The sequence below is a fragment of the Arachis hypogaea genome, chromosome 7 (genome assembly GCF_003086295.3).
Source record: "Arachis hypogaea cultivar Tifrunner chromosome 7, arahy.Tifrunner.gnm2.J5K5, whole genome shotgun sequence".
Taxonomy (NCBI): Eukaryota; Viridiplantae; Streptophyta; class Magnoliopsida; order Fabales; family Fabaceae; genus Arachis; species Arachis hypogaea.
In genome coordinates, this window is record NC_092042.1 from 2403127 (window position 1) to 2419772 (window position 16646).

Consider the following 16646-nt stretch of genomic DNA (forward strand, 5'->3'; position numbering starts at 1 on the left):
GACTTCAGTGATCAAACTTTGAAGAAGTGCTTTTAAGAAATTTAAGACAGAACCAACCAAGCTTTAAGTGATTAAATTAATGATTTCTTAGAGGACTACAATGAAGGTTATCAACTCTTACATTATTTTCTGACTTGGAACTTATTGGCTATTACAAAACTGATTTAATAATACAGAACACAGTCTAAATCCCCAAAAAAGAATAGAAAATACAAAATAAAGATATCTGATAACATCTACAATATGCTGCAGATATCTTAAACTCCAATCAATGCAATAATTATTTAACTGGCAAAATTGCTCTTAAACTAATCATAGGTACTCTTAAAATTCTTCAAGAGGTTAGGAATGTCATAAGCTAACATATCATCTACTGCTTGTATCATTTTTGGTTTCAATCTCTCAAAATTGCCAATATTGAAACCACTCAATATCTCTCTGAAATGCTCAATGTCTGGGAAGTCCCCAGGAGGTAGATGGAATTCTCTTTGTACCTGTTTTCAAAGTTTAAAGTCATATTATGAGTTTGTGTGTGAAATGCATGTGAAACACATCAGATTACATGCTGAATTCCTACCTTTACAAATTCTGAAGCCAAATTATCAATAAGCCTTTCCTGAGCTTTAGCTTTGCCCAGCAAAACCGGCATCTCGTTTTTAAGATGACTGATAATGCAAGCATGTATCTTGGCAGCTCGTGCCCGTTTTACAAATTCATTGATCTACAATTAGTCAATACACATAAACAAAGTTGTTATTGTTATTTATTAGAACACAACTAGCAATTTGGGGAATATAATTATGCATGAACATATGAGTGGTCTGATTTTAATGGAAAAATATAAGATAAACAAAATAATAACACGGAACTCACTCTTCGATCACAGGCCATCTTTGGTATATCTTTTAGGTCTGAAAGAAGGTCATCTTGTTCTTTCTCAAAGAGTTCCCTACCGATTGGACCACCGGCAGCATCATTTACAGGCTTTTCGATGAAGGAGCTGACAGAATAAAGTATTTCAGCACAAAACAGCACATGGCAATCTAACGATCAAGGAACATGTGTAAATTATACAGCACATGATACAAAAAAACAAAAGGTGGAAAAAATGAAAATAAACAAGTTTGCTTCCAATAAAAAAAACGTAGCCAAAACCATATAATTTTAGAAAGCGTAAAATATACTTTTTGTCCCTAACGTTTAATTTCATTCAATTTTATCCCTAACATTTCCGATTCATTCAATTTTGTCCCTAACGCTTTTTATATATGTCAAAACTATCTGAGAGTTTTCAAAGAGCTCCCTACCGATTGGACCACCGACAGCATCATTTACAGGCTTATCAATGAAGGATCTGACAGAATAAAATGTTTAAGCACAAAACAGCACATGGCAATCTAATGATCAAGGAAAAGAACTCGGTTATATCATTTCTAAATTGTATAGTACATGATACAAAAGACAAAAGGTGGGATAAAATTGAAAATAAAAATAAAGTGTCTCTCTATAATGGCAAGTGAAAGAAAACAATTAAGTGATGACAGTTGATTAGCATTTAGAAATACATTTATAAAGTGACCTACCCAATATACACACGTGTGACTTCAGGTGTATTCAGCACCTTCCCAAGTGACCACATTAATGCTCCATAAACCCTCATTAACTGCAAATAAGACCAAAAATGGGTTAGGTTGCACCTTACCAATTACCATGTTGCAGTATATTTAATAAATAAACAAATGGCAGTTTAACTACACATGCTCTTACTTGTTGAGTATCAACTTGGTCTGCCTTGTTCAAAACGACTCGAACTTTATCATCATGCCCACGTAAGGATGAGATCACACGCTTGAACTCGTCACTAATATCAAGTTTGTGAGGATCAAACAGGAGAAGTATCAAATCACATTTGGCAGCAAACCAAGATGTTACACCGGTAAAATCATATGAGCGTTGTGTTCGTTGCTTTTCTCCTGATAGAACTCCAGGACTATCCACCAGTGTAATCTGGTCTAGTAGCTTTGGATGTTTGCATAAAAGAGTAAGTCCAAATACCATAGGAAAATCTGATAAACTGCTTCAATGGCTCTAGCGCAACCTACCGGATGAGGCATCTGAGCACACTCAAATTTTGACAAAAAAGCCGTGCCAAAACTTGTTAGACCACTAAATGGCATGTCTGCTTGGACAGCAACAGTATTTCCAGGAATGGTTCTCTCATCAGGCCCAGACTGTCTTAAAATTTATGCATTAGTAAGCTTTTTCCTATTCACTACGAAATAGGTAGATTATTGGATGTATCACAGATACCAATAATTCAAATCATTAAAAGTCATCACTAATTCTAGAATGCAAAGTACTAACTCCACTATAAAGTTTTGTACCTTATACAGATAAGTTGGATCTTGTTAATAACTAGAAATCAAATTGATTACTAATTTGAAACACAGAAAATCTTGATGTCAATACAGTCATGGGAAGTTTGGCACATACCATGATAGCAACAAACCGATCAGTTGTAGGCTCAGGTCCAATATGGGCTCCTGCAATAATGAGAAACCAAACGTTATCAAATAAATTTCCATAAGAGAGATTAGCAATCTTATATGTATACACGAATACACAAAACCACTTGCCTGGATAATTACTTTTAAGGAGATGTTTGATAAATGTTGTTTTACCAGTTGAGTATTGACCCAAAAGCATAACCATTGGCTTGGCTTCAAAATCACTATTTGTCTAGTGTGTGTAAAAATTTCCAGTCAATAAATTGTGCATAGAAAAAAGACAAACATAAAAAATGAATATAGTGATCAGCTAAAGTTGACAGTGAATCTAGATTGGGAAGTCAATTTTTCGAAGGACAAAAAAAAGAGGAACTTACTGACCAGTAATGGGAATACAAAATCATTAAAACGATATGTAACTTCTAATGGCTTCAACTTCTGGATGTAGAGTTTCTTCAAGCCATCAATTATTGAGGTCACAGAGGAAGGTGAAACCTGTACAATTAGATTATGGGAATCAAATCATGTAACAATATTAATATAAAAAAACAACATATTAGATTAGAAAAAATACATGACAAAAAATGCAAAATTTGTTAGTCTAAAAGGAGCAAACAAAGATTAGAATCGCATTTCAAGTGTGAGAAATCAAATTAGTAATAGTCCTGCCTAAAAATATTAGACATACGAAACCAAAACATACTAAAGATGTTAAATTTCGTTAAAAGTCGTCAAATTTTCAGCTAACGGCTAAAACCCTACAACACAAAAGGGGCAGAAAAATCGAATATTTATGATGGAAGTGGAACTATTACCTCGCTCTGCGATTGGGGAAGTAGGGATTGGAAGTGATCGGAGAAGGTGGATAAGTGTTGGGACCTCAGCGAAGCAGAGAAAAGCGTTGAGCTTCGAGAAATGGTTTTTGACACGTGGCGGGATAAAACCATGTACACGAACATTGCTGCGATGGCGAAGAAGAAGAAGAAGAAGGGAACTGAATGGGAAAAAGGGAGAATATTCTTCGTAATGGAGATCAATGTTGCTGCATTGAATATTTGTTGTCCATTGAAGTATTCACCTCAGAAACACAGAGAAAGTGAGGGAAAATGTTGAGGAACAAAACCAAAATGCAAACGACATCGTTTTCAACTGATTATAACAATTTTAGGTTAAACAAAAAAAACTAACGTCGTTAAAAAATGCGTTTAAGTAAATAATTATACTGTCTAAGTTTATAATTTCTGCTTTATTTATCTAATATTTTAAATATTTTCAATTACTATTCTAAAATTCATGTGTCTAATTAAAATTGTAAAAAAAAAAGTAACTGTTCCAATAAAAACGTCAAAATATATTTTTAAAAAAATATAATTGCCACACTTTAAATAAAAATAACACTTTTATAATATATAAAAATCAAGCCTTATAATTTATCATCTAATAATAATCAAAATAAAATATTTTTACATTAATCATAAAAGAGTATCCAACAAAAAGAACATGTGTTTATTGCTTGCACACATGCAAGATTTAAAGATTATTTGAGATAGGTTTCACGTGCAATGAGAAGATGAATCCATTCACATGTTTGGATGGTGGTATAGTATTCAGATGAGTAAATTAAATCGAAGTAAAAATCTTATAAAATTAGTTAACTTATTTAAAATCGTAATAACAACACATTTTAAGAGTGAAATTAAAATTCTAATTACTATATCATTATAGCTAATAATATCATCAACCATGTACAACAATGTCCCAAAACAAAACACTCTCTACTAGTACTAGGTATTTTCACAAAACAAAACACGTACTAGGTATTTTCACAAAACAAAACAAAATACTATACTAGGTATTTTAACAAAACATGTACAATAATGTCTTGAATTTGAATGTGCTGCATCGACCAACAGGAAAGCTTTGGTCGCATCTAACTCCATGACCTCTCTTGTTAATGTAACCTGGATAATCAAATATTCCAAAAGGTACTTCTTCTATCAATGAATACTCAGCTTCCTTTGCCAGCTTCACTATTTCCCAGTTACAAAAAGGGTGTGCTGTCTTGTGTGTAACATGAACTTCTCCATCTTCCTTTAACATCTTCCTAGCACTCTTCAAGAACCCACTTACAACCTCCTGGTGAAGCCTGAAATAAAAGTAGTACACTTTGTTAACTCAATAATCAAGCACCGTCATGAAATGTTTTATTTCTTGTTAAACTAACTTACATAATTTGCAGCCACTCATGCTCTCTTCCATGAAATCCAGCATGGGGAAAATTGAAGACTATTCGGTCAAATAACTTGTTCTCTAAAAGTGGGTGATGGTTCATTGTGTGGCCATCTACTTCATGCACAAGAGTACACCCAAGATTCTCCAACTCATCCAAGTTTGTTGAAGCTCTAGAGTAATTTCTCAAAAGTGACTCTAATTAAAGAAAAAGAGTTGGAACGAATACAAAAACATCTTAGGATGGAATTGATGAATGAATATGCTAACAAAAGCGTAGTTTGTGTACCTTTGGAGTCAAGGGAAGTGGCAACGATGTTTGAAGCTGAACCAAATGCCGTTGCCAAACTAAGTGCAAATGAGAAGTCCCCCTCTCCAACAAGAAGTATCTGATGACAACTGCTATAGTGCTTAATTCTTTTTACTTCCATTTTACTACTCATGCATTCAAATGATACCATAAACTACATTGTAACTAGTTGTCCAAATACTGATACTAAATATTACTAATGCTAGCAATATATATATATATTCTCCACATTGATTAGCTTACTCATCCATTTCCCGAGAAAGTTTGTACCCTATACTTTTCCAAAGTTTAATTAGGTGTTTAGAGCTTCATATCATCACATGCCAATAAGGTCAAGCAGATTATGGAGAGGCAATTGCTTAATTATTGAGTTTTTCTATGGATAAGATATGTTATTCCCATTAATGACATTGCACAAATCACAATTGAGCCTTTCAGTTGCTCGTTGCATTGCTGGCCAGTGAAACTATGTCAAGCATTTATTTACGAGACAAAATTATCGAGATATAACATCATATTTAGCAAATAAAATATAGACACTATCACACTGATATTATGTTCAAAAATATTGAATTAGTGTGTAAATATTAATAAAAGATATAACTTACTTTTTATTTTTTCTTTCATTTTTTTATTAATTTTTTATTATTATATTTTTCTTCCTAAAATTTTTATATAGAAAAAATGATAGTAAATTAAATATTTATAATTTATTTTTTTATATTTAATTTATCACTAATCAAAATATAAAAACATTATTTTTTGTATTTTTGTTTTTTGTATCTTATTTTCAGAACCTATCTTATCCTGTTCTCTTGACCAAATCCAGTTATTTGCTTTATTTTAAAGTTCGTAGTTTGAAATAATGAGTATAAGAAATGAAAGTTACCATAGTTAATTTTTCCCGGAAAAAATGTACCTAGTCCTTATTCTTCGAGTATAGATAAAACTTAGTTTTGAGGTCTCAGGTATTCTCCATAGTCCATACCTCACAATAAAAATTCAACAAATATAAATTAAAAAATAAAACTGTCGCATTGACAGCTTTTTTTGTTCAACTTTTTTCCTGACTTTTTGAACTTATTCACGAAAACAAAATGATAAAGAATACAGTAAGAAAGTCTACCCAAAAAAAAAAAAAAACGCACATTACATAAAAAATGGCATGATACATGGTATACAGAGTCTGCTACAAATGCCTAAACTCCAATAAACTACTGATTATTTAACAGGCTCAATTGCTCTTAAAACTAATCATATGGATTCCTAAAACTTTTCAAGAGGTTTGGAATGTCATAACCTAACATGTCATCTACTGCCTGTATCATTTTTGGTTTCAATTTCTCAAACTTGTCAAAATTATAACCACTTAGAGTCTCTCTGAAATGTTCAACATCTGGGAAGTCTCCAGGAGGGAGATGAAACTCCCTTTGTACCTGTTTCAAATTTTACAGTCACTTATGTGCTGATGCACATTACTATTGTTATGAAAGAGACATATGCAGAAATCCTACCTTTCCAAATGCTGCAGCCAGATTATCAATAAGCTTTTGCTGAGCTTTAGCTTTACCCATCATAGCAGGCATCTCCTTTTTAAGATGACTGATAATGTAAGCATGTATCTTGGCAGCTCGTGCCCGTTTTACAAATTCGTTGATCTACATAAACACAAACAATATTTTATTATTTATAGGAAGCAGCAACTTCAACAAACAAAACACACCTACCAGAGTAGCAGCAATTGACAAAACATTGGTTAAATACTAAAATATAATAAAGAAAAAGCAAAGTTAGATGGATGAACTCACTCTTCGATCACAGGCCTTCTTTGGTATATCTTTTAGGTCTGAAAGAAGGTCCTCTTGTTCTTTTTCAAAGAGTTCCTTACCGATTGGACCACTGACAGCATCATTTATGGGTTTATCGTTGAAGGAGCTGACAGAATGAAGTAATTAAGCACAAACAGGACATGGCAATCTCATGATCAAGAAAAATAACTCAGTGATCAAGTCTAAATTGCATAGTACATGATAAAAGGTGGAAAAAGAATGAAAGATAAACAACTCTTCCTCAAATAGAACAAACATAGCCAAAACCATGTGATTGTAGAAACAAAGTGTCTCTATCTCAACAAGTGAAACACTTAAGTTATGGCAATTGTTTAGAGATACACGTATAGAGTAACCAACCCGATATACACACGCATGACTTCAGGTGTATTCAGCACCTTCCCAAGTGACCACATCAATGCTCCATAAACTCTCATTAGCTGCAAATAAGCGCAAATAGTGGTTAGGTTTCCCCTTAACTTGTTGGGTCGATTTAATGAGTAAACAGATGGCAGTTTAACTATACATGCTCTTACTTGTTGAGTATCAACTTGGTCTGCCTTGTTCAAAACTACTCGAATTTTGTCATCATGCCCACGCAAGGATGAGATCACACGCTTGAATTCATCACTAATATCAAGCTTGTGAGGATCAAACAGGAGGAGTATCAAATCACATTTGGCAGCAAACCAAGATGTTACACCTGTAAAGTCATATGCCCGTTGTGTTCGTTGCTTTTCTCCGGATAAAACTCCAGGACTGTCCACAAATGTAATGTGGTCCAGTAGCTTTGGATGATTGCAAAAAGGGTAAGTTCAACTATCAAGGGAAAATCTCTTAAACATTTTCAATGGTTCTAGAGCACCTTACCGGATGAGGCATTTGAGAGCACTCAAATTTTGACAAAAATGCGGTGCCAAAACTTGTAAGACCACTAAATGGCATGTCTGCTTGGACAGCAACAGTATTTCCAGGAATGCTTCTCTCGTCAGGTCCAGACTGTACAATAGTACTATTTGCTAGTTAAAATTAAAGCGGTATTAATTTATTTCCCAATTACTTCAAGATAGTTACATCATTAGATGTTCACAGACAACAATGATTCAAATAATCAGAAACTTGGCAGTTATTCTACGATACAAAGTACTAAGTACACTGTAAAGCATTGCACTCAGATAAGTTGAATCTTGTTGGTAAAATCAAATTGATTAGTTAATTCAAAGTTCAAACTAAGAAAATCTTGATGGTAACAGAATAATTGGACAATTTGGCTCGTACCATGACAACAACAAACCGATCAGTTGTAGGCTCCGGTCCAATATGGGCTCCTGCAGTCATGAAAAAACAAGAGAAACGTAGAAACATTATTAAATAAATTTTTGAAACAGATATCATGAGCATTCCATACATATCGAGGACACACAAACCCTCAAAGCAGAGAATCACTTGCCTGGATAACTACTTTTAAGTAGATGTTTGATAAATGTTGTTTTACCAGTTGAGTATTGACCCAAAAGCATAACCATTGGCTTTGCTTCAAAGTCACTATTTGTCTGAGTGTGAAAAAAAATTCCAGTCAATAAATTAAACAATTTTGTATTACTTAAAAAACACTAACATAATAGAAAAGAACGCAAACTAAAAAATGTATTTAAGCGACTAACTAAAAGTTGACAAGAATCTTCCAAAGTACAAAAGCACTAAATTACTGACCAGTAATGGGGATACAAAATCATTAAAACGATAAGTAGCTTCTAATGGCCTCAACTTCTGGATGTAGAGTTTCTTCAAGCCATCAATTATTGAGGTCACGGAGGAAAGTGAAACCTGTAGGCATGTATTTGGAGGAAGGGGAATTAATAACAAGAATGTATTGACAATATATAAGAACTGAAAATAGCAAAGAAGCAGCAAAACAAAAAGTAAAAAGAAACTATAGAAATGCCTGTCAATAGTTGAAAAATGAAATGAATATTCCATATGAAACAGTAACTAAATTGTTACCCTTTTTGTTGACTTCGAAGAGAACCAACTACTTGAAGATGGTGATGACTGCAATGGAGAACTACCTGCATTATTGCTAACTACGGAAACTGGATTTTCAAGACGAAAGAAGGAATATCGAAACCAAAGGAATACAAATACCCATATTCAGTAATAGTGGGAATAAATAAATTACCATTTGAATCAACTTCTTTTTCTTTATGCCTTTTCTTCTGGATAAACAAAACCAAATAGTAAGCACTTTCCCTAAATAAAAATTAAGATATCAATCACCACAATAATACTAAAAGTTAGAAAATACTTACAGCCATTAATACATCCAAACCATCCATTGTGGGAGGTTTCAAGTTTTTCAGCTCAACTGAAAAACAGAAGTTCACAATCAACATATGCGGACAGCAACAAGAATTGCCATCATGAAGTCTTCAACAACTAATATATATATATATATATATATATATATATATATATATATATATATATATATATATATATATATATATATATATATTCAAACCAAACAACGGCAAACAAATCTAGAAGTACAAAAACTCACCACCACTAGAAAGAAGATCTTGTGTTATTGGTTGGCCGGATTGTGCCAAAGAAATTAGCTACATTTCAAAAAACGTAAGCACTCTAGAAAGAGTTCAACATCACACTCCAACTAAAAAATAACATGAATTCACCTGCATAGCAATGATGAACTCTGCAAAACCAAGATATCCTTGTCGCTTCGAATCCGCAATAGCCCACACCTTCAATTTTGGCAAATTAGAGCACACAAATAAACAATTCAGTTAAAACTTGAGAAGAAATCAACTGTGATGCATATCAGCTAAGCACAAATTCCTACAAACCACTCAACCATTCATAGCCAGCTAGCATCTATATAATCAGAAGCTAGAGAGTTCAAAACTAATCAAATATAAAGCTGAAACTAACCACTATCATTAGAATCAACAATTGTAATGAAAATAAAAAAATACAAAACCTGCTTAAGATCCTGGCGAGACAAATTGGACATGGCGAAAAACTTGGTGGCATCACTCCCCGTAATGCGGCTATCGCCATCTGAAAATAGAAAAAAAGCACAGTACAAATTCATCGATTTTTGAACACGAACATCGCAACACCAAAAAATAAAAATTAAATAAACTAAAATAATTGAAAACTTTGCGTACCTGAATCGGCGTAATTGAACCACTGCTGGTAGATGATCTGGTTCTCTTTGGAGCAGGAACCGATTGGGATCGGGTCGAATTCCATCGATTCGCTGCGTTTCGAACGACTTCGAAAACGCAACGATTAAGATCTCGTGTCGTTTACTACTCTAAAGTCTTTTATACTTATCGTTTGGCAAAGTAGAAATTAGAAAGCGTGACTGTGTTTATTAAACGACGGCGATGAACTCCACCAGCGTCGTCGTTTTGGGAGTGGAAACCTGAAGCACTATTTTGCTGCTTTAACGAACCCTTTTATTTTATTTATTAATTTATTTCATGTGAAGTTATGTGATGGCGCCAAACATTAGGGGGCAAGGTTTTTTCTTATTACTTTAACTACTCCTTGAAGCTTAAGCAAGCTTAACGTTAATGGCAGTTTGTGCCACCTCTTGCTTTGTTTTATCTTCTAAGTTCGCTATATTATTTATTTTTGACTATTTGAGGATACATGCTTTATAATTCTTCTTTCTTTTATTGACTGGTGTCTACGTTTCTCTATTGCAAATATCAGAAATAATAACGTGATTACATTTATCTTTATTGATTATGACGTGATTACGTTTATCTATAAAATATTATAATGATACATTTGCCAACCAAATATTATAGCCAATAAATAGATGGTATTGTTTTAACTTTTTAAGTATTGTTGTTACTGTATATTGTTAGTCAATCAGGTAAATTTTGAACTCTAAATATTTAAAAGGTGTAAAATCTTTTTTTTATATAGTTGAGTTTTAATTTTGACTCAAAAACAAAAAAGTGTTCAAAAAGATGACAATTAGGCAATCAATTTTTTTTTTAAATATTGTCACCAAAGATAAATAATTAACTCAACTACCGTCTAAATACAAAAGTTATAAAGACCTAAATATCCTACCAGAACACAAAATTAATTATTATATTTAGCTAAATAAAAAAAATCATCTCAATCAAATATGATATCGAAAATATGATTATATTGCTATTATTCTCTCACGTCAAATTCTATTAATACATTTATTTTCTTTCAATACTTTCAATTTTTCTTTTTATATATTCGTAACGGTACTATTTAAATTCATCAGAATTCTATCAAAATGCCGATAAATCACCCATATCTTCTAGTTTAATACTATTTTTATATTCTTATATCGTTGTTATTTTACATATATAACTAAACAACTTTTAATTACACTAAGTTACTCTATTTTTATTATAATCTTGTGCTAAATTTCTCCATCTATCAATAAAGAAGAAATAATTTGATTTTGTTAAATGAGAGCTGAAACTTCATATGGAAACAAAAATCTAAAGAAAAAGGATAAAGTCTAATTATATCTAGGTGAAAATTCAGGTGCTATTAATTTCACGTGAAATTAATAGTTGAGAGCTGTTAAATGATTTGATTTATTTGACTAAATTTTCATCTCACGACTTTTAACTATCAATTTCACATAAAGTCGACTGCGAATTTTCACCAATGTTACATTACTGTCCCGAAATTAGAGCTACAAAAATGTAAAAGATCCCACGCAAAAATTAACACCATGTGACATAGTGCATGATTATATTTATGTTTAGTAATTGAAACGTATAAAAAATTGTCAAAAATATATATAGAATACAGTTTTCTTTTTGTTTGGTCAGATTTTGGGATTATTGGGCTTATAGAATGGGCTTATAACAGGCAAAGTAAAACTACGTGAAAGAAGCAAGCCCAAACATATATGAACAGATTTTATTCCTCAAAAAAACAAAACACAATGACCAAAAATTATATATAATTAAAAAAATAAAAAAGTTATTTTTTCTTCTTCCAAATATTTGTGTTCTGCGCTGTGGGGATAGATCTTAGATCCAAACTCTTACGCTCTTCTTCAGCTGATTTCTACTTCACAAATCACAAGGTACTCTCTTTCTCTCTCTCGATCTCTTCAATTTTGTTGTTCGATATTTGGATCTTTGCATTTCCGTCTTCTCTCCCTTTTTAAGGGTTCAGTTTTTTAATTCTTTCATTTTCAATTTTCCGTTTGCTTCTATTCGTTGTCTTTCTTCTATTATATATCATTTGGTTATGGTTATGGTAATCTCAAGTATCGAACCAAATTTTAGTTTCAATAAGAGGATTTTATCAGGTATCACAATAATCTTAACAATCAAGCAAATATATGGGATGAGTTTTGAGCTACTAAGACTTTTATGCTGGGATTCTGCCCTAGGGTTTATGTTTTAACGCCGCTATTGGAACATAGGGTTTTGGGAATTGTTTCCTTTTTTTTAAATTGTTATTGTAGATTATAAGTTGTTCTTTCAGTTGAAGCTACCTTGTTTTGGCACATTTTGTTTTCAGTTATTGTAGATTATACCCTTTTTTCAGATTGAGATTACTTTTAGATGCGCTATACTGCCATTTATCACATGCTAATATAGGGAAGGTTTTAGGGACGCGGGATAAGAGCATTATCTATTTTTGCTGATATGTACAAATTTATGGTTTGATAATTTGTACATACCAAAATTAAAACTGTTTCGATGTCAATGGTTTTTCGCTATATGACGATTCTGTTGTCGACTGTTCGCCATGTTTGATTTATGGAGTTTTAGAAAAATGCAAAAATTATTTCTCAAAATAAGCTTGCTAAATGGTGAGTTTGGTATGTATGTGTTGATGGCAGAACTATGCCTTCTCAAAAGGTTGAAACGGGTCATCAAGACACGGTCCATGATGTTGCAATGGATTACTATGGTAAGAGGCTGGCTACAGCCTCATCCGATCACACCGTTAAGATTATCGGGGTGTCCAACAATGCCTCTCAGCACCTAGCTACCTTGGCTGGTCACCAAGGACCTGTTTGGCAGGTTGTGTGGGCTCACCCGAAATTTGGTTCTCTACTCGCTTCTTGTTCCTATGATGGGCGTGTTATATTGTGGAAGGAGGGTAATCAAAATGAATGGACTCAAGCTCATGTCTTCGATGATCATAAGTCTTCTGTTAATTCAATTGCTTGGGCACCTCATGAGTTGGGTCTTCGCCTGGCTTGTGGTTCATCAGATGGGAATATCTCGGTGTTCACTGCCAGACCAGATGGTGGGTGGGACACTTCAAGGATAGATCAGGCTCACCCTGTTGGCGTAACTTCGGTGTCTTGGGCTCCCTCAACAGCGCCTGGTGCTCTGGTTGGTTCTGGCCTTCTAGATCCCGTGCACAAGCTATGCTCGGGTGGCTGTGACAATACTGTGAAGGTGTGGAAGCTCAGCGACGGGCAATGGAAGTTGGACTGCTTCCCTGCTCTTAAGATGCATACGGATTGGGTTCGGGATGTTGCTTGGGCACCCAACTTGGGACTCCCTAAGTCCACCATTGCCAGTGCGTCGCAAGATGGTAGAGTGATCATATGGACCGTGGCCAAGGAGGGGGATCAGTGGGAAGGAAAAGTTTTGAATGATTTCAAGACCCCCATTTGGAGGGTTTCGTGGTCCTTGACTGGCAATATATTGGCCGTGGCGGATGGTAACAACAACGTTACCTTATGGAAGGAAGCTGTAGATGGCGAGTGGCAACAGGTGACAACCGTTGAACCTTAGGATCTGAATTTTTTTTATTCTTTTTTCCAGGTCTCGCATGTTAATTTTGGATTATGGTCCTTAGAGCTTACTTCTTAAATATAGTTGACATCACATTTCATTCCATATTATACGGTTTGAGTAATTGTGCTTGGCAAGTTCCTTTAATGTCGCGATCCACTGAACACTCTGTGATTGTAAGATTGAAGTTGAATAGCATAAGCTGGTTTATGTATGGATTGGAATTTAGAAGGTCATGTCTCTAGGATATCTGTGACATTTCACTAGAAGTGAGTTGCATAAACTTGTGGCGCATCCTTTTTTATTTTGCACAAGCATGGATTAAATGGATAGTTCTCTACATATTTTAGTCTGTAAAGTATGATTACAAAACAAAATAGTTTTCTTTTTAAATTCTTCTGGTGCTGGAGGCTGTGACCTGTGAGCTGCACAAGAACTTAACAAAGGAGTGTGATCATTAAGTAGTGTTTTGTTTTCTATTTTTGTTTTTTTTTTATTTTGGTACTACAACTCTACAAGTTTAGCAAGGTCCTCAGTTACTCAGATTTTATTTATTGTCTTAAAGAGAAATGGACAAAAAGAAATAAATATATGTAAAGGAAAAACGACATGTCCACCACAAGGTGGCAGATAAATTATGGTTTAAATTGTAACCCAGATAATGCTAAGTCCACTAGGAGGACATCTGCAACATTAAAAAAAGTTTTGAAATGCTTTTGGTTTCAATTATAAAAGATAGTAGTAATTTGCTATGCACGAAAGAAATAAACTTAAGGGTTGAAATGTTACAAAATTGGGAATGGATATTGTTACTCTTGGAGATAGATATTGTCATTTTTGTTTGGGAGATGTTACTCTTAATCTCATTTTTGTTTGAAAGATATATATTACTCTCAATACAAAATTAATTATAATAAGATTTTATCAAATTAGAAGTGATATTATAAAAAACGATTATTAGTATCCATTTATGACAACAAAAAATGGCTATGATCTTACACAACTACTTTAGCCAAATCATTAAGGAAAAATAGTTGTCCAAGAAAATTAAAATAAATTATGAAATATTTTGTCATGTGAATGATTTTAGTTCTGACAAAATAGTTCTAAAGAACATAAAAAAAATTTGGCAAATTCTACGAAATGTGAATGATTTAGGATTAATTATAAGTGTACACAATATAATATCAACAATTTAACATGTCACTTTGATACACTAGAACTCATCAACAATGAGAAAATTACAATTGATAATATTTGTCAAAATTTTCAACTTTCAAAAATCACTAGTATCTTTTTATCTTTCGAAAACTATTTCATAAATTTTTCAAGAATTAAAAGGTCTAAAAGGCTGATTATCCAATAAACTAATAAATCCTCTCTTTTCTTCTTTTCCTGGATCTGGAAAGACAAAACTACATAAATGCAAAACCAAAGAGAAGATGGAAATGAAGACCTTGGAGAAAAAAATATCACAAAAATCAGGGTTTGTGGACCACAAATGTCAAGACAGGCATCAACTCCTACCTTAAAACATAATTCTAAAATTTGTCACTTACCCTTACCCCAATCAATTGGTAATACAACAGTGGAGGATATCATATGAGACAGATGGTTGTTCAACCTTGAAAGAAAGAAAGAAGAAAAATAACCCTCAACTAATAAGACGTGGACCAAATGTATACACTTCCTATTAAGAAAATAAGATCACCTACTCCAGTCTCTAACCATAATCCACCATGTGATCATGTCCTCCTTTTTTTTTTTTTTTAAGAATTATATAATCCTACCACCAAATCCCTTATTGGAGGTCCCAATCTCATGTAGAATAATCAACCATGGGTTTATACTTTATACTTTATAGGCATCAAGTAATTAATATTGTTCCATCTAATAGTCATAGGCATGCCTACTCTTAGGTCCTTCATTTTTGTTTTGGTGGAATAATAAAAGGTTCAAGTACCCTAGTCATGTTATTTATTATATTACGAGTTTAATTTTGATGCAATGAAAAGTGTCTAGACTACTTTTTAAATAATAAATTTAAAAATTAGTTATTTTTATAAGAATAAGTTAATATACAAATACAATACAAAATTGGTGGACATTACAATCACAAGGCATTAAAAGAAGGTATGTGATAAACATAACAAGAATTATTATTGTTTCTTTTATGTGGTTGAAGAAGACACAACAAGAGTTATTCTCAGCTGATCCAAACAGCAACATATTTATAAATTGACAACAACTGTGGAAGGTTGATTTGTTGGAAGCACAATGATAACTCACTATTTCATGCTTCCTAATTTTCCCCCAACATGTTGTATGATGATCATATTTTCTTTCTCCATATATTCCTTTCTTTCTTTTGTTATTTGAAAAAAAAATAGTGTTACAAAAATATTTATAAAAAAATAGTTAACAAAAAACATAATAATCAATAACGGAGTACAATCATGAAAAATGATGGCTACTATAAGTTTTTTGTGACCACCAAATTATACAATCATCCTAGCTATTTTGCCTATAAACTCTATAAAATATTTGATGACATAATTTAATCAATTAATTTCATACCTTTTTTATTCTATTTTACTAAGATTTAATTATTCTATTACTACCTATAATTTTATTAAATTTTTAGTTAGATCTTATATATATATATATATATATATATATATATATATATATATATATATATATTATTCTATTTCATTTACAATTAATCATTTTCATGTCAAAAACGTTAAAATTAATAAAATATTTTTTAAAATACATGCAATTAAAAATTTAATAAAGGTTTTAATTATGAATATTTTTAATTTGTGAAAAAATATTTAACTAAATCTAATATTTTTTACATAAAAAAATTATTTATAAAATAAAAATAATATAAAAATCTAATAAAAAATATATATATAAAAACTTAATTATAAATTTAGTAAAATTACAGAATAATTAAACTTTTACTAAT

At 32.4% G+C, this 16646-nt stretch overlaps 4 protein-coding genes across 5 annotated transcripts; 1 reads left to right on the top strand and 3 right to left on the bottom strand.

The window, feature by feature from the left end:
* Positions 1-40: 40 nt before the first annotated feature.
* On the bottom strand, positions 41-3648 carry LOC112701914 (EH domain-containing protein 1). Its single transcript, XM_025752716.3, has 10 exons — positions 3323-3648; positions 2889-3002; positions 2637-2739; positions 2494-2543; positions 2103-2231; positions 1768-2019; positions 1584-1663; positions 874-1000; positions 578-721; positions 41-494 (listed from the first exon to the last, which is right to left on the bottom strand). The coding sequence occupies exons 1-10, from the start codon at positions 3464-3466 to the stop codon at positions 309-311; spliced, it is 1329 nt and encodes a 442-aa protein (XP_025608501.1). The 5' UTR covers positions 3467-3648; the 3' UTR covers positions 41-308.
* Positions 3649-4189: 541 nt separating this feature from the next.
* Positions 4190-6189, bottom strand: LOC112701915 (uncharacterized protein At4g26485-like). The gene is made up of 3 exons (XM_025752717.3): positions 5026-6189; positions 4736-4934; positions 4190-4653 (listed from the first exon to the last, which is right to left on the bottom strand). The coding sequence occupies exons 1-3, from the start codon at positions 5195-5197 to the stop codon at positions 4365-4367; spliced, it is 660 nt and encodes a 219-aa protein (XP_025608502.1). The 5' UTR covers positions 5198-6189; the 3' UTR covers positions 4190-4364.
* Positions 6179-10614, bottom strand: LOC112701916 (EH domain-containing protein 1). 2 transcript variants are annotated; one of them, XM_025752720.3, is made up of 16 exons: positions 10064-10614; positions 9874-9953; positions 9569-9637; positions 9436-9493; positions 9185-9240; positions 9055-9091; positions 8880-8944; positions 8589-8702; positions 8326-8428; positions 8154-8203; positions 7746-7874; positions 7412-7663; positions 7236-7315; positions 6855-6981; positions 6561-6704; positions 6179-6482 (listed from the first exon to the last, which is right to left on the bottom strand). In XM_025752720.3, exons 1-16 carry the CDS (start codon positions 10146-10148, stop codon positions 6297-6299), a joined length of 1635 nt encoding a protein of 544 aa, XP_025608505.1. In that variant the 5' UTR covers positions 10149-10614; the 3' UTR covers positions 6179-6296. The 2 variants fall into 2 exon arrangements, with proteins under 2 accessions (XP_025608505.1, XP_025608504.1); XM_025752719.3 differs by having other exon boundaries at positions 8880-8959.
* A 1228-nt stretch (positions 10615-11842) lies between these two features.
* LOC112701917 (protein transport protein SEC13 homolog B) lies at positions 11843-14014 on the top strand. Its single transcript, XM_025752722.3, has 2 exons — positions 11843-11994; positions 12763-14014. The coding sequence occupies exon 2, from the start codon at positions 12767-12769 to the stop codon at positions 13670-13672; it is 906 nt and encodes a 301-aa protein (XP_025608507.1). The 5' UTR covers positions 11843-11994; positions 12763-12766; the 3' UTR covers positions 13673-14014.
* Positions 14015-16646: the final 2632 nt, after the last annotated feature.

Excerpts from the sequence above, each read along its gene's own strand:
- LOC112701914 (XM_025752716.3), bottom strand. The coding sequence starts at position 3,466 with ATGTTCGTGTACATGGTTTTATCCCGCCACGTGTCAAAAACCATTTCT. Across the intron at positions 2,020-2,102 it reads GTGCTCAGATGCCTCATCCG|CTACTAGACCAGATTACACT; the intron begins GTAGGTTGCGCT and ends AAACATCCAAAG. Across the intron at positions 722-873 it reads AGATGGCCTGTGATCGAAGA|ATCAATGAATTTGTAAAACG; the intron begins GTGAGTTCCGTG and ends GACTAATTGTAG.
- LOC112701915 (XM_025752717.3), bottom strand. The coding sequence starts at position 5,197 with ATGGTATCATTTGAATGCATGAGTAGTAAAATGGAAGTAAAAAGAATT. Across the intron at positions 4,935-5,025 it reads CACTTCCCTTGACTCCAAAG|AGTCACTTTTGAGAAATTAC; the intron begins GTACACAAACTA and ends TTCTTTAATTAG. Across the intron at positions 4,654-4,735 it reads CATGAGTGGCTGCAAATTAT|GCTTCACCAGGAGGTTGTAA; the intron begins GTAAGTTAGTTT and ends CTTTTATTTCAG.
- LOC112701916 (XM_025752719.3), bottom strand. The coding sequence starts at position 10,148 with ATGGAATTCGACCCGATCCCAATCGGTTCCTGCTCCAAAGAGAACCAG. Across the intron at positions 9,494-9,568 it reads AGTTCATCATTGCTATGCAG|CTAATTTCTTTGGCACAATC; the intron begins GTGAATTCATGT and ends TTTGAAATGTAG. Across the intron at positions 9,092-9,184 it reads GTTTGGATGTATTAATGGCT|AAGAAAAGGCATAAAGAAAA; the intron begins GTAAGTATTTTC and ends TTGTTTATCCAG.
- LOC112701917 (XM_025752722.3), top strand. The coding sequence starts at position 12,767 with ATGCCTTCTCAAAAGGTTGAAACGGGTCATCAAGACACGGTCCATGAT.